Genomic DNA, 16,458 nt, shown 5'->3' with positions numbered 1-16,458 from the left:
TATATATATATATATATATATATATATATATATATATACACACTTGCCTAATACATTGATTATTCAATTTTTCGGTCAAAGATTTGTTATTTTTATGAGATTAAACTCGAGTTATTATGAAGTCAAAAGTTGATGAAGTTATAAAACTAAATATTTTTTCATTTATTGTTATTATACTATTTATTCTAATTTTGATGATTTTTCACTTATCATTTATCATTTATGTCAAGACAATCCGTTAAAATAATTAATTTAAATAAAATTTGACTTCTGAATTTTTGGTCAAAATTGTCTAATGGAATTAGAAAAATTAACTACACATAAATATTAATTTTAAAAATTGATTATTTTTAAGTGATTTGATCGTATATGAAAATTAATTTGTCAATATATAAAAGTAAATACTAGTATTATATGATTTTTAACTTGTAAACATGAAAAAGTAAAACTAAAAAGTTGCACTATTATTGCATTTTAAACTATAATAGTATGTTATACATCTTAGTTTAATTTTCAGGTTGTACATCCATTTATTAATGAATATTTATGTGTACTTATTTTTTAAGTGAATTAAAAGATGTAAAAAAAACCTACAAATAATTACACTAAAATAAACTACTCCTATACACACAAAATTAATCATGGTAAATTGCAATTTGTTTATGTTTATTATTTATAGGTTCTTTTATCAGACTATTATATTGATAGGATAATTAATCAAATGAAACCAGCGACTACTTGTCAATTGTCATCTAGTGTATCCTATGGTTTTCTTAATTCGAAAAATATGATGTTTAATCTTTCACAATTTTTTTTTACAATTAATAATTGACTTATGTGTCCTGATATTTAATTGTATATATAAATTAATTGTTAATACTTTGTTGTCATCCATTTAATCTGTTTAGTCCACACCTTGGCCCACCATTTAATTTTACCTACTTGTCTCCAACACATGATGTAGACTCTCATGAACTTCTAGCTTCATCTAAAACATCTTCCCCAACCAAAAAAAAACATTTTGGAATGTCTGGTTTGCTACCTAGTAAACATGACATTTAGGGCTATAGTGGAGCCTTTTTTTTGGCAAAGGCTTCCTTATTGTAATCTATAAATAGTCGATCTGTCTCATTGTAAGAGTATTCTAGTTCAAGCTATACAACGATAATCTACACTTTTGTTGGGCACTAAACATATCTTATTTTGGCTTAGTTCTTATTTGCATCTTTATACGATGTTGTTCTCGAAGTCAGCGCCAGAACTCTCGAACTCACTTACACACACTCCGGAAACATTTGAAATTGACTCTTTTACTCTTTAAGCTGCTTTATTTCATTAAACTTATATACTTTGCCTTAGTTAATAATTAATAATCAAACTGCTAAATTAAAATGCGTGCACTTGACCTCTTATGACTTCAATTGTATCGATTTTAGGGTAAGCAAAAAACCATCACCTTTTTAGACACAAAATTTCAGTTATTCTAGAAATTTATCATTGGTATTGTTGTTGTGACTTCTTTTCTAGTTGACACATAAATTGGGATTGTGTGCAGAAATGACCTTTTCTGGGGGTCACTCTTTAAATTGTGTCCCCTTTTAGCTTAGTGGCTAGATCTGTAAGAAAAAGAAACTCATCCAACTGTTTCTAAATTGCCAAATTTAGCTCACTGGTTTAACAACGAACCGTATCCAAACAGTTTCTCCAAAAAAAAAAAAAAAGCCACCATATGCAAATAATGTTATTGAAGTGAAATTTGCTACCATTGCACAAATTAAAACTCCAATTTATTCACTCTTCCACTATTATTACAATTATTACTAACTAGGGGTGAAGCCACATAGGATCAAGGGGTTCATTTGAATTTTATTTTATTTTTCACCCTAAAACTGTCATATATTAATTCATTCTGGACATAATATGTCCAAAGGAAAGTTTGGCATCGTTTCCAATCCAAGTTGGGAATAGTCTTTCCCAAGAAAATTTTCCCAACAAAGAAATTGAGAACTTAGCTACGTTGTGAGCTACAACATTAAACCTTCTAGGAATATGTACAAACACAATATGCTCTAGAGATGCAGACATATTCCAAATATCTTCACAAACTACATCTATGTCCCACGTAATCTTCACTTGTTTCTTCAATACATCTACAACACTTTTTGCATCAGAGAGGACATAGAGCTTCATCCATCCATGTTGTATCGCTTTTTCCATAGATATTCTTATTGCACACACTTCAGCAATCATAGAAAACTTTATTTGAATATAATGAATATCTTGAAAACTTGAATTTGAAGAATTTGCAAGCACTATATCAAGATATTCATTATATTCAAATAAAGTTTTCGCTACTATGTCTGGAGGGTCGGTTAATTCGTTATTAAAACTCCAAAGATTCGTAGATTTTCAAATATGCCACATAATCATTACTGTCAAATTCAAAACACTAGCGGAATTGGGACATTTTTGCCTTATTAATCTTTTCATTCCACCACAAAGAAAAGTCAGTAATATTGGCAAGGTCATTCCAGTTAATGGGGCTCATTTCCTAAGTTATTTGTGAATCCCGAAACTTGAAAAGCATGTGTCACACAATCTCATCTTTTAAACCACATCTTTTACAAATACTATTGACATGATTTAGTCGTTTGTTTATAATAGATATTGAACATTTTTTGACTTCTTTCTATGTTTATCATATATTGAACCTCCTTAATGAAAATCTTTTATGTTCATTTATTATGATTATGATTAATTAGGGGCAAATCTAGATAGGGTCAAGAAGTTCATTTGAATTCTCTTCAGCCAAAAATGACACTATTATTACAATTATCATTAATCAGGGAGAAGTCAGATAGGGTCAAGAGGTTCATTTGAATTTTCTTCAGCAGAAAATGACATTGTTTAAACATGATTAAAATTATCTTTTATGTATATATAATAGACATTGAATATTTTTTTGACTTCTTTCTCTGTTTATTCATTCATGTCTTGAGCCCTTTAATGAAAAATCTTGATTCCGTCACCGAACGTAATGCAACGTTAAGGAGATCTAGAGCATCTATTTTGGCATTTAACAAAGACTTGTTGGACTGACTTTTTATTTTCTTAAAATCTGATCTTCCATAATTTAAGCATGAACTAATGCTATAATCATATGCCTTCTTATTTTATGCCACACTAGTACGTTTTATAATATTTCTTTTACCCAATTTGTGCGATACTTAGCTGTAGGTTTAGCCAATATAAATCACTAAAGGAGTAAGGACTACTTGGTGTCAATTGAAATTTCAAAATATAACTAGTACTATATACTCCTAATAAATATTTTTTTAAAGTAAATTATCGAGTCAATATGAGTCAAGTAAAATGAAACGGACGGAATAACATTTTCTTCAAAACAATTATTTAGTCGATGCCCACTATCTCTAATGTGACACTATTCAAGTCAACCATGTTAACATTTTCAAAGTCGCCCACCTTTTTTTTCAAAGTCTTCCACCTCCATGCTTGTTTTGGAGAGTTTTTTTTTTTTTTAACACTTAATATTATAATAATAACATTCTCTTGTCCTAGATAGTATTCAACCGTTGTAATGAAATGGTACATAAAAGTCTATGTTTTGGTTTATCTAGAGAAAGATATTATTAGGTGAAAATAAAACAGTTGACCAAAATTGATATTTAAACTTGACTTGTGATTACTTTAATAGGGGAGGTTTAAATTTGTTTGATGAAATATTGATTGATTCTTAATTTGGTAAAATGCAATGTGAAAAAAACTTAACCACTCTTGATGTATACTATTGTCACGATTTAGTCCACTGAATCGCGTGATCACCTACTCTAACAATTACATAGAAAAATCATTATTACTTCACTTAAAACGGGAAATACGAAAGTAAATAAAACATAAGAAATCTTTTGAAAGTTTGAAATGACAGTGAAAATTGAAGTCTAAGAATCATCTTTAAAGAATTAATTGAAAATCCTTCCGTCTAAACAGGTACAAGAGCTACTAAGAGAGTGTAATACACCAAAAATGTGACACAACTTCCGTCTAGAGGAACGAAAGAATAGAAGTTATCGGAGATCATCATCGTCTTCTCCTAAGAAACATCACTGATCATACAACCAGACTATGCCAAGTGGCATAACAAGAGTTGTATCAATACGAACAACACGTACTGGTAACCATCATCGATCGACCCAAATCCAGCACCTAATATAAAGTAGACATTCAGAAGGAAACATGCAATATGAAAGTTACACCACCCCAATAAGTCTTGCCCCTATGCTTGTACCATCCCAGGTATGACGCCCATAAACTAGTACCCATAAATCCAGCTTCCTACCTCGTTCCGCTGTCAACTCCACCAAATGATGTTTTTCTTTTACCTACATATTTCCAAGTTTATTCTTTTAGAGAGTAAGATCAATCAAATTTTCTTCTTTTATATTTTAATGTGCTGAGTTTTTATTTTATTTAATCTTTTATTAGATTTTGACTCCTAAATTTTATGCTAGAAAAACATGTTGAATCTTGAAAAATATATTTTTATACCGATATTCTTACGAATAGTGTCTTAGCACGTCTCAAACTTTGAGATTTTTCTACAATTTGTGTGACCAAATGTTTTTCCAAAAATTTACAACAAAGTTTGACCTCCTCATATGGGACCTGCCCCAAATTTTTCAATAATATTATCATATGATGTGCAAGTACACTAATCTTTAATACAAGACTAAAAATAGATTAGCGTAGATAATCCACAAGACAAATCCAATTGACTTCACGTACTAGATTCCTCCTAGGTCAATGTACATGATACAAAAATGTTGACAATGTTGACTGTCTTTATTGTAATACTTTCAAACAATTTGCAATAGTTAGTGTCTTCTTTAAGATGCAATAGCTGTCAAGAGGAAGTATATTAAATGATTGTGATGCCCAAGTTAAAAAGTACAAAGTAATTGTCCACATTATATCACAAATTCACCATCTATAACTTTGTTGATGTGAAAAGGAAAAGTCTACTTTCTCCACCCCACGAATGAGAAAAAAAGGTCATAGAAACACATTCTCTTTTTGCGACATCTAAAACTGAAAAATCACATTCCATCCCATCCTATCACATTCCTTTGAGTGTTTTGTCATCTATCCGTTTCAATTGATGTGATATTTTTATAGTTTAGCATTAAGTTTAAGAAAGAAAGAACGAGAGATTTTTAAAATAGAGATTAACAAGTATTCAGTAAGAATGGACAACAAAATTACATGGTCAGTTTAATATTATTGAACAATTTGGGGCAGGTCCCTTATTGAACAAAATTGCACGGTCAATTTAATTCTAAAATTACACGGTCAGTTTACATGGTTAATATAATAACTAAAAAAGAAATATCATTAATTTTGTTATTTCTAAACATAAACAGAATGTGTAATTCTGTTGTCCATTGTCAATGTATATTAGTTAATCTCTTAAATCATTTCACCAAAAATAAAAATGAAATTTTAAAATTCGTTATTTCAACTTATGAAAATGTGACTTCTTCTTTTTAATAAAACAGATTAAAAAGTAAAATGTACCACATAACTTGAGACAAAAGAGTATCTCATAAGTTGGAGATAAATTGGACTTGCCTTAGCAATTATATATACCTTTGTTTAATATAATAACTAAAACAAATATGATTAATTTTGTTAATATTGCACTTTTGATTCTTTAATTATTAGTACATTCTAATTTTAAGTTTTGTGAAATTTCTCAAAACATACTTCGCCTTTGATTAATTAATAAGGGTGTTTAGGGTCCATTTGTATATTTAGATTATTTTTAGAATTATAATACTATTACATATGGAGTAATGAACTAATGATACAAATTTAATATAACAATTTTGTTAATAATGATTTAATGTTTACTAATTAGTTTAAACTTTTCAATATTAATTAGAAGCATTTATATTCACACAAATATTATGATATGCTTATAATTACAAATTACAAATCCTAATAGCTAGAAAAATATTATGACATATTTAACGCACAAATTTAAATTCCTTATCGACTCTACCAAGACCACATAAATTGAAATAGAGAGCACCGGATTCCTTTTGAGTCAATGTACACACAACAACACAACTACTAGCATTTAAGTTCCACCAAGGTCAATGCCTTCTAAAATAAATAAACTATAAAGTGTTTGCTACAATAATACAACTCTTGCCACTTTATAGTTTGGTCCATAAAGGGAATTTTGATTTTGAATCATTCAAATAGTTCCCTTCACACTATGCTAGATTGATTATAAAGTCATAAAACTAGAGTATATAGCTGTTGCGCATGTGCTCACAAACAAAAAATTCATAGAAATCAAAGCAATTACACAGACTACACATTTTTTATATTTTAAATGGCATAATCAGGTCAATTGCAAGTGATTCTATATGATAAGATTGTACTAGTAACTTAGATGAAATGGTAAGTAAACAGGTTAAATTATACCGATAATATAAAAATTCTTTACAGTGTTAGTGTAGATGTAATTGTAATGAATAGTTTCACCAATGCCTGTGACTTTAGGCAGGGGATTCTGAATAGCCACTTCTAAGACAAGATGATGACAATTGTGAAGCATAATCCTTGATGAAAATTACTAAATCGAAAATCCAAAATCCAAAATCGAAAACAGTAGATATAGTTAATTGGAACTCCTGCAGATACTATACAAAATTTTTACATTAGAAATGAAATAGCTCACTGGGGTATTCACAAAAGGAAGTTGACTAAATAAGACTATAAACAAATATCAGTAAAGAAAATGGAGAGTGAGTAGTGAGTACTAGTTCATCACAGAAAAAACTAGAGTTGGCTGAACAATTCACCTTCAAGAAGTTGGCCTTTGCTGAGAACAAAATCAAATACCAATTCCAGATGATCAACTTAGTTTATCTGGGCTCAATCCAACTCTCCGTCAATTTATTCCCAGAAGATTGTGTAGAGGAGCTTGGTTGACCGAAAAATCTTTTGCCATGCAGATTAAATGGACTAAATTCTGAACTACCAGAATTGAGGAATGGTGGTTGTGTTGGCTGAGGAATTTCATGGTTCTCGGTGAGCATTTTCACGACACTTGACATGGAGGGTCGTAGTTCTGCTGATGCTTGTACACAAAGAAGACCTACTTGCAGCAGCTTAGATGCCTCCTCTTTATTGAAGTTACCTTCTAATAAAGGGTCAACTGCTTCATAAGATTTCCCCATCCCATACAAGTTCCACAACTAGAAACCACAATGACATGAGTTGAGTAAATACTATATTAATGTCCGTTAAGGAAAGAAAAAATATCACAAGAAAGTACCTGCTGCAGAAGAGAATTAGTGTTCTTGAAAACATAATTGTTCTTCTTTCCACACACGACTTCGACAACAAGAACTCCAAAACTATAGACATCAGCTTTTTCGGTCAGTATGCCACGTACAACGTACTCTGGAGCCATGTAACCGCTGCAATGCCAAAACTTATTAATTCAGCACTTTCTTAGTGTATTGATTAAAGAAAAATTAACAAGTAACCGGAAAAAGGTATTGAACTTACAGAGTGCCAGCAATAGCTGTGCTAATGTGGCTCTTATCTTCAGGAAATAACCTGGCTAGACCAAAATCAGCTATTTTTGCCATGAAATCTTCATCTAGAAGAACATTGCTCAACTTTATGTCACGGTGGATGATCCTTAATTTCGATTCTTCATGAAGATAAGCCAATCCCTCAGCAGTACCCAATACAATTTTGTATCTTTGACTCCATGTAAGTGGCTGAAGGTTCTTTGTGTCTGATTCAGTGCAAAACAAAGGCATTTACATAACGAGAGACGACTACACCAATTTAAGATTTCATAAATTTAGGTGGATTGGATACTTACCAAAGACGTAATCCGCAAGACTATGATTGGGCACGTACTCATACACTAGAAGACTTTCCGGCCCTGTAATGCTGCAACCCAATAGCTTTACCAAGTTTTTGTGATGGATGCCGCTAATCAAATTGACCTCATTAAAGAAATGATCAACCCACTGCCTCGTATTGAAGAAGAGCCTCTTTATAGCAACAACCTGCCCGTCTGGCAAGATCCCCTATTTCATGTATAAACACGACTATTGTCAGGCAAATCTCATTAGTATAAGAAAAATGAATATAATGTTCAAAGAAAATTACCTTGTAAACAGAACCAGAACCTCCTTGTCCCAATTTATTCGAGTTGTTAAAGTAATTTGCCGCCTTCTCAAGAGTTTCATAGGAAATATTCAGTTTTGATTTATTAACCGTTCTTATGAGAGCTCCTAGCTGCTTCTTCTCTATATCATCGAAGCAAATTCAAGTCAAATTGCCATTTGATCAATCAGACTTAAATGAGATTTCTTTTGTCGGAAAGAAAGAAAATGATTTGACTTAGAAATTTGTACCTCTCTTTTGTTTTAGAACCTTCCTCCGCACAAAGAATGAAACAGCCGATACAAATAGCAAGAAAGCAGAAATACCCAGAGTTGTTGCAAGAATAACAGCCAAACGATTCGATCCTCCTGATAATTAATCATAATACGACAACATGAATGACATAATTTTGTATAAACATTTTATTTTATCACAGTTTTTAAAAGATTCATTGTCTGCATTTGCCTCAATGCTGATTCACTCTTCATTCATTTCATGTATATATATATGTCAACCATTTCAACTTATCAGATGACAAAAAGAAACATCAGCACAAGTAATGTCTAGATAGTTATTAAATCCTGGAATGGAACTAAAATCCAAGAAATACAAACTACCACATTTTAAACAGATAACAAGAGCAACTTTTCAAGAAATGTCAAAATCACCTCGATTTCCAACCACCGTTTTTCAAATCATTCCAAATGACAAAGTAGGTATCTTTTTTTTAGAAAATAATAATTGGGCAGAACAAGTTGAACTTTTTCTTGCTCTACATCCAATAGTTTTAGGCTTATAGCAAGTATCATTGCAAATCTACAAAAACAAAATTAAACATTTAAGATCATTGAATATTGGATAAGATTGAAATAACTAATGAAACCAAGAAACATCGCAAGCATATGTTAAATAAGATGATTACACAATTAAACATGATATTCGTAAAGATATATGACATTTGAGTCTAACTCAACTCCAAAAGCTAGCTCATCACGAGAGAATTGCTCAAGTCAGTCCCCAACCAATGTGAAACTTTAACCATTCTAACACCCCTTCACGGTCAGACCCAATGATACCATGTAAAGATATGACATATGTCACGGAAAAAGTACTATCTCTAATAGCTTACACTTTTAGGTGAAATGATCGCACAACTAAACGAAAACAATTTATTCATTTCATACATTCAAGAAAGAAAGAACATACCTCCATTTCCAGCAGGAGGAGTATCACTTGCAGAATTATTAAAGAACCTCTGAGTAGAATACCTAACATAACAACCAGTATTCAACACCCTTCCTTCTTCCTTAGGAGTACAAGAACCAATCTTCAAAACTGCATCAGAAAGACACCTTTGACAAGCACTTCCATTCACAAATTCCCAACATTGAGCTAACCCATAAACAGTCAAATTCCCAGTACTCACAACTGCAGTCAAAAACCCATCATTCCTCAAACCCCCAAACTCCAAATCCCTCGCCAATTTCCCAACATTTTCACTAAACAAACTCTGATTCCCAGAAAAACTCGTGTTCCCACAGATCGTCCTATCAACAGAACTCAAACTTTCATTAAAAAATCTATAATAATCGTACCTTAGGAAACACCCATCATAATATAATCTCCCACCAGTAACTAATCTTTGAAAAGGTAAGCATCGTAGGATTTGAGTTTTGCACTGAGCAAAACAGAGATTACAATCTGTTTGTGATAAGTCCTTCATACATTCACCAAACGCATAAACTGTATTATTCCCTGTTCCGTTAATTACTGCTCCAAATTTGTCTCGCCCCACTAATGGCGTAATGGAATCCATGGCTTCTAGAAAAGTTGCTACATAAACTTGTCGATCGGATTGTGCAGCTGTTCTGTTTGTACAAATTAGAGCTGCTTCTGTTGCTCTTGGATCAGAAATTGAAAGTTTTATGAATGAAAATAACGTAAATACAAAAACCCATTTCGATGAAAACCCCATTAATGAAGAATTTGAAGGAATTAAGCTAAGAGAATTGAAATTTATGACATAATTTAGAGGTTTATTATGAGCTACAACTTGCAGCTGGATGGAAGTTTACTTTATTTTGTTTTCTGTTAATTTGTTTTGTTTAGTTTGAATGAGAAGCCAATTTTTGTACAGTATGGTGAGTGGGCTCCATGAGCCATCGATGCTGACAACTTGGCAATTTTTTAAATTTAATAAGATCTTGGTATTTATCCTGTTGACTTTGAAAAATTGAAAGCTACACCTTGTGATCTTCCTTTAAATTTATTACTCTCTCCGTTTCACAAAGAGTGACATAGTTTGATTTGATACGAAGTTTAAGAAAATAAAGAAGACTTTTGAATCTTGTGGCCCTAAATTAAAGTTATGTCAAATGTACAAAATTGCTCTTTAATCTTGTAGTCTTAAACATGTCACGTGAAAAGTTGAAAGTAAAATGTTTCCAAAAAAGGAAAGGGGCCATTCTTTTTGAAACAGACTAAAAAGGAAAGGAGACCATTCTTTTTGAAACGGAGAGTAATAAATTTCATTTAAAAACTCAGTTACAATTTATTCTGATTGAAGACGGAGAGAAGTATTAAAAACATTTTTAAATTTAATATGAATTATTAGTTTTATTTTTAAATTATTGATAGTCTTAAAAATATCTCTCTAGTTGATTCACTCAACTTAACTCACATGCATCAAATAGTTTCAATTTCTTATAGGAGAGTGCGGCTCTTAATAAAAAGTCGAAATAAGTGTTAAAGGTATCCCTAAACCTAATGAGAATTTTGTAGTGTCATATCACAAGATTATGAGTGTATTTAAGTTTAATTAGTCAAGTAGAAGAGGTGTTTTTAAGATTTTCAATAGTTCAAAGATGAATACTTCTCTCCAGTGTTTTCAAAAACGTTTTTGGGGCGAGTCCCAAGGCGAGTCTTGGGGCAGGGCGTACCAAAAACGATCTAGGGCATAAATTAATAACGTAAATCCATAAGGTGTAAGTTCTAAAATTTGAGGTGTAAGCCTTGAGCATAGAAACATAAGTCCTGGGCGTAAAAAACGTAAGCCCTAGAGTTTTTTAATTATTTTTTTAACCTTTTTTTGCTTTAAATCATATTTTTTATTATTGGTGTAATGATATTTCTCAAATAGTAATTATAATACTTTTTTTCTTCATTATTGATTATTAATACTTATCTCAAATAAATATATTTTTTTTATATATTATAGGTTATTTATAAAAAATTATTTGTAAAATCATTGAAAGGTTTACTTTTACTTATTTTATTAGTAATAAAACTATAAAATTAAATATACAAGAGACTACGCCCCGTAGATCCATGAGACTTACGCCCCGTATATCCATGAGACTTACGCCCCGTATCTTGGGGATTACGCCTTGCCCTGTACTGTATAAAATGTTTCGCCTCGCCTCACACCCCCGCCTTTTAAAACACTGCTTCTCTCATTGAACATATGATAAAATATTTCTATTAGATAAATTAACTAAAATTTTAATTTTTTTTCTTAAAATATATTATTTTCTTTAATTGTATGTCTGATGAATCGACTTGTATAAGTAATGATGAAATAAATTATACTATCTCCAACCGAAGGACGGACCTAGATAGAATTTGAAGGGTTCGACCCCTCTGACAAAAATTTGCACTGTTTATGTGCCTTACGAATTTTTTTATAACTTTACAAAATAAAAATAATTATTCTTTAAAGAAAGAATTGATTGTACGAATAAAATGAGAATCTTTTATTAAATTTTATCATTATTTCATAGATTGACAAGTAATTTAGGATTAAATATATTTATAATAAAGTGGAGAATTATTATGGGACGAATGGGGCACTTCCTTCGTTTTATTTTACTTGATCATTATATTAAAAATATAATTTGTTTAACTTGTTCATTTTAAAAATTCAAGAAAATTTTATTACTTTTTTCTCTTATTATTTTTTGAGTATCAAATGCCTACATAAAAAGTAGTAGTCAAATTTAGAGTTCTAAAATATCATTATAAAATTACTTTAATAAAATATTCCTAATAAAAAGAAATTGTGTCAAGTCAATCTAGATCAAGTAATATAAAACGAAGGAAATAATAATACTTTGGCCAGCTTATTTTTTGAACACAGTATCTATTATTTTCCATCTGAACATATTTAAATATCTATGTTCCTCGAAACTTAAAGAAATAAAACGTATTTTTAATTTAAATTTAAATCTAAAACTTCATAATTCTCGTATTATTATATTGATCATTACACCCACCTTCTGGATTTTCTTAATTTCCTACTTTCTGACTTCTGAGTGGTCTAAAACATAAAGACATAAAGAGATAAAGCACTCTCTAATTTAATTTAATCTAATTCTTATTTTTGGGGTCAAACACCTCAAATAAACCTATAACTTTCAACGAAATTCTACTAGTTTTTCTTATCTTTGAAGTTTGACGATTAATTTGGGAAGTTGCAAAATGTTGTTCAAGAAAAAAAATTAATGTTAATTTTTTTGGGAAACATACATAAATATACTATATTAAGAAAGTATGTACGGTCATTTATAGTAATAATACTTTTTTTATTTAGACATTTATAATACATATTACAGAGAACAATTCATAAAACACACACACACACACATATATATATATATAAAATACAAGTTTTATTCAGAATAATATATTTATCACACATTTTAATATATTTTTAATAATAGTACAGATTTATTATAGTATTGTTATATATTGTTATATATTGCTATAATGGTAATAAATAAATAAAATATCACTAAAAACAATTATTATTTTTTTAGAAGTACTTAGCTAAGTAATTTTTTTCTTTTTGTTTATCTTTAGAGACAAACTTTTTATATGCAAATTACTTTGATTTGCATATAAGGTAAGGTGGATTACATTGATAATCCTACAAACAACGCTACATAAACCCTATCTTTATGTCGATAGATTGAATCAAACATTAAAAAAAATTGTTCATGGAATTATATTCCTACGTTCAAATTTACGTTGGATGAATAACAAGCTTTTGCTAAGGAGGAGGGACTTCATCAAGCCATTGTGGTTAAATTATCTATCGAGTCATTAGATTCGTTAATTTTAAGATCGATTTTTGCCTAAGTTCCTCAATATTAAGGGACATTATTTCGTTTGATTGCTTGCTTAAAGGAAACTTCTTAGTAAGCGTTTCGTCACAAGATTTTGAACCTCAATATTTTTAAGTTCTGATTTGACATAAGCATTTGTTTATGGATTTTTCATAAAAAAATCAATTTCAAATCCTAAATTCTTTGAAAAGTAGGATTTCAAATTTCAATTTGTGATTTTATTTTTTTATAATTTTAATACTTGACCCTAATACTTGACCCATAAGTTGAAAGTTTGCAAGAAAAGTCCCATCATTTAAAACTTCACGAAAAAGCACTTAATTATGTTCAAGCTGAAGAAATTATTGGTATCATGTGGAAGAATAATATTAAAGAATAGCTAGTCATTACTATTTTCTTCAAACCTCAATTATAAGATTACACTTACTATATTAATTATTGTTGTCGTCGTCAATTTAAACATAGCCGTATACTCTGGTATTCAAAATATTTTATTCCCTTAATTGATTTTTTTTCTTTTTTGGGTTATTAGAGTCCATCATCAACTAGAATTCGATTATTGTAGCTTATTCCTTGTAGCAAAAGGATTACTCTTCCTTTAGAATAGGTAGTAGATAAGGATTCTTATATTAATCATAAACATGTACAAAATCTATAAATAGAAAGCAAAAACGGCATAACAATTAACCTGCAATTATTTTCTCAAACTCCTTTGTTCTTGGTTCTAATTCTCCTCCAAAAACTATTACTGTCGCCCCAACTTCAATCACTACTGCTACAAAATAAAATCAGTCCAAACTGATTAGGGTGGTGAGTACCAAAATTGTCACGACCCGAGCCTACACCTTGGACGTGGCCGGCACTCGAGAACCATTGTTGGTCCCCAAGTTGTAATGACACTCTTGGTCATTTCTGCGTTTTGCCTTCTGTCTGTCGTTTAGAGCGTTCCTGTAGCGATCCCAAGTCATTTATGACTTGCTAGGACTGACAGTTCAGTCACCTGGTCGTTCGTTTGGTTATTGTGCGAGTTTTAGTGTTTTTGGAGCTTATGAACCTTGAACAATCATTTTCGATCAAAAGTTCAAGAAGATGACATTGGAATCCAAATTCTGAAGATTCCATCAGCTTCGAAAGGGTCATTTTAGGCTAGTAGCATGGTCGTCATGACTCCCGAGGTTTTCAGTGTGAGTCGGTGCGATTAGGCGTTTTAACTTTAAGTTTAAGCTTAAGTTTGACTTTAGTCAACATTCTGAGTAAACGCGCTCGGATGAGAATTCCGTCAGCGCGGTTAGCTGTGGAATGTCAAGTTTGGTCTAGATTGACCCCTCTTTTGTGTCCCGAGGTTTTCGATACTTTCCGAGCCCTTTTGTGGGTTTTGACTTAAAAGTGGAATGTCAAGTTTGGTCTAGATTGACCCCTCTTTTGTGTCCCGAGGTTTTCGATACTTTCCGAGCCCTTTTGTGGGTTTTGACTTAAAATGGCATTTGAGGTGTGGGACCCACTTTTTGTCAAGATGACCTCGTATGGAAATTTTGACTGCGTCGTTGAGCGCGAAATATCAAATTTGGTATGGTTGCATATCTCGTATGCGTGCACGGGGTTCCGAACGAGTTCAGAGCACCCTGTCGGAGTTTTAAAATTTTGGGAAAAATTGCAGAAAATCTGCTATTTAATGCAGATATATCAGCAACCATTTCCCAAACTTAAAACCCTCTTAACTCTCTCATCTCTCATCCGAATTAGGCGATTCGAAGTGTGGGAGCTTCGTATTTTCGGTGGCTTCGCTGTAGAGTGTTCGAAAGTTGTTGGGTGCACGTAGATCGAGGTAATTTTGCGATAAACCTGATTGATGTACCCTTTTTTCGAGCCTTTATTTTTGGCATTCTTGTTTTGGTCATATCTCTTTCATTTTAGCTCGATTTTGGGTGATTCGAAGTCCCACGTGTTGAGAATTATCGTGAATTCGTCGTAGAGTGTTCAAGGAGTGCTAGGCACCATTAGATCCTTGTAGATTTCAAGTTTAGACTGCTGTAGGTTTTCTTTTAGGTGATTAAAGTGTGGTTTTCTTGCTTGTTGGTTTTTGCTGTGTTTTGAGGTCCGAAGTGTGTTCCATTTTGGAACACAAGTTTGGGGTGCCGTTTAGGGTCTCTTGACGGAGTCAAATTCGAACAGTTCGGTGCGGGTCCTACGATTCCCATTTTGACTCCAAAATTGACTCATCTCCGTTTGTGGTGATTTTGGTGTCTAAACGACCGTACTAACGTTGTGATCCTATATTTGATAGAGTGACAACGTTCAAAGGTCGTTCGGGAGGGAAAACCTCCGGTAAAGTGATTTGGAGAGCGCGCGATCGGCCTTAAGGTAGGGGTACAACTTCCTTTCTTTTTAGATTGAGCTTAATTGTGTAAAAGCATGTCGATTGGAGCAAATTGGGGGTGGGTACCAGTTTCCTACCTTACTTTGATTAGATATCTAATGTTAGGATCGATTGACCATATTTCGGGTATAGTATCATGTTAACCGATTTAGTAGAGTTGCATCCTTATGTGCTAAATGCTATTGTACGCTTGTATGGTATGTGTTGTATGATTGTTCATCCTTAACCTTAAGCATAATATCCTTAGTGTAGGTTAGGCTAGCATTGCCTTAGACTTATGATCCGTGTGGGTTGGATAACCTTGACTTCCTGCCGACGTAGTTCGGATGACTTAGCTCCTTGTAGACTGGAATAGTATACTTGAGTCTGATAGTTTGAGCCTTAGATTAGACGTTATCGCTGCTTGCTGCACTTCTGTATCTTCTCCCTCTAGTTCTGATGCATTCTCGAAGGTTTAGTGCATCACTAAAGGTGTGGGATTGAGATAGTATAGGCTTGGAGCCTTTTCTGTGATTTCTTAGAGTAGACGTCGTTCCACGGTGCTTGTTGTTGGATTGGATCCTATTGGAGATACTATCACCCCCGGGGTCGTTCTTTCTAGCTGGGATGGGAGCGTTTCGCTGGCTGGGTAGACTCAGTGATATCAGCGATAGCCCCCGGGCCTCTCTTTCTAGCAGGGCTGGGAGTGTGCAGTTGGCTGGGTGTCCCCGGGTTGCTCTTTCTAGCTGGGCTGGGAGTTGA

At 32.2% G+C, this 16,458-nt stretch overlaps 1 protein-coding gene across 1 annotated transcript; it reads right to left on the bottom strand.

Annotated features, from left to right (window-relative positions):
- Positions 1 to 6,680: 6,680 nt before the first annotated feature.
- Positions 6,681 to 10,302, bottom strand: LOC102579782 (cysteine-rich receptor-like protein kinase 3). Its single transcript, XM_006356342.2, has 7 exons — positions 9,424 to 10,302; positions 8,469 to 8,585; positions 8,221 to 8,360; positions 7,928 to 8,138; positions 7,603 to 7,837; positions 7,367 to 7,511; positions 6,681 to 7,286 (listed from the first exon to the last, which is right to left on the bottom strand). The coding sequence occupies exons 1-7, from the start codon at positions 10,190 to 10,192 to the stop codon at positions 6,954 to 6,956; spliced, it is 1,950 nt and encodes a 649-aa protein (XP_006356404.1). The 5' UTR covers positions 10,193 to 10,302; the 3' UTR covers positions 6,681 to 6,953.
- Between the last annotated feature and the right edge of the window lie 6,156 nt (positions 10,303 to 16,458).

This window comes from Solanum tuberosum, unplaced genomic scaffold (assembly GCF_000226075.1).
Source record: "Solanum tuberosum cultivar DM 1-3 516 R44 unplaced genomic scaffold, SolTub_3.0 scf00216, whole genome shotgun sequence".
NCBI lineage: Eukaryota > Viridiplantae > Streptophyta > Magnoliopsida > Solanales > Solanaceae > Solanum > Solanum tuberosum.
Note: the sequence above shows the minus strand (reverse complement) of the source record. Positions and strands in the feature narration are given on the sequence as shown.

Bases quoted from the DNA above. Each gene is read 5' to 3' on its own strand.
- LOC102579782 (XM_006356342.2), bottom strand. From the start codon at position 10,192: ATGGGGTTTTCATCGAAATGGGTTTTTGTATTTACGTTATTTTCATTC. The intron at 8,586-9,423 runs GTATGTTCTTTC...ATTAATTATCAG, and splicing joins TCCTCCTGCTGGAAATGGAG to GAGGATCGAATCGTTTGGCT. The intron at 7,838-7,927 runs GTAAGTATCCAA...GCACTGAATCAG, and splicing joins TCTTGCGGATTACGTCTTTG to ACACAAAGAACCTTCAGCCA.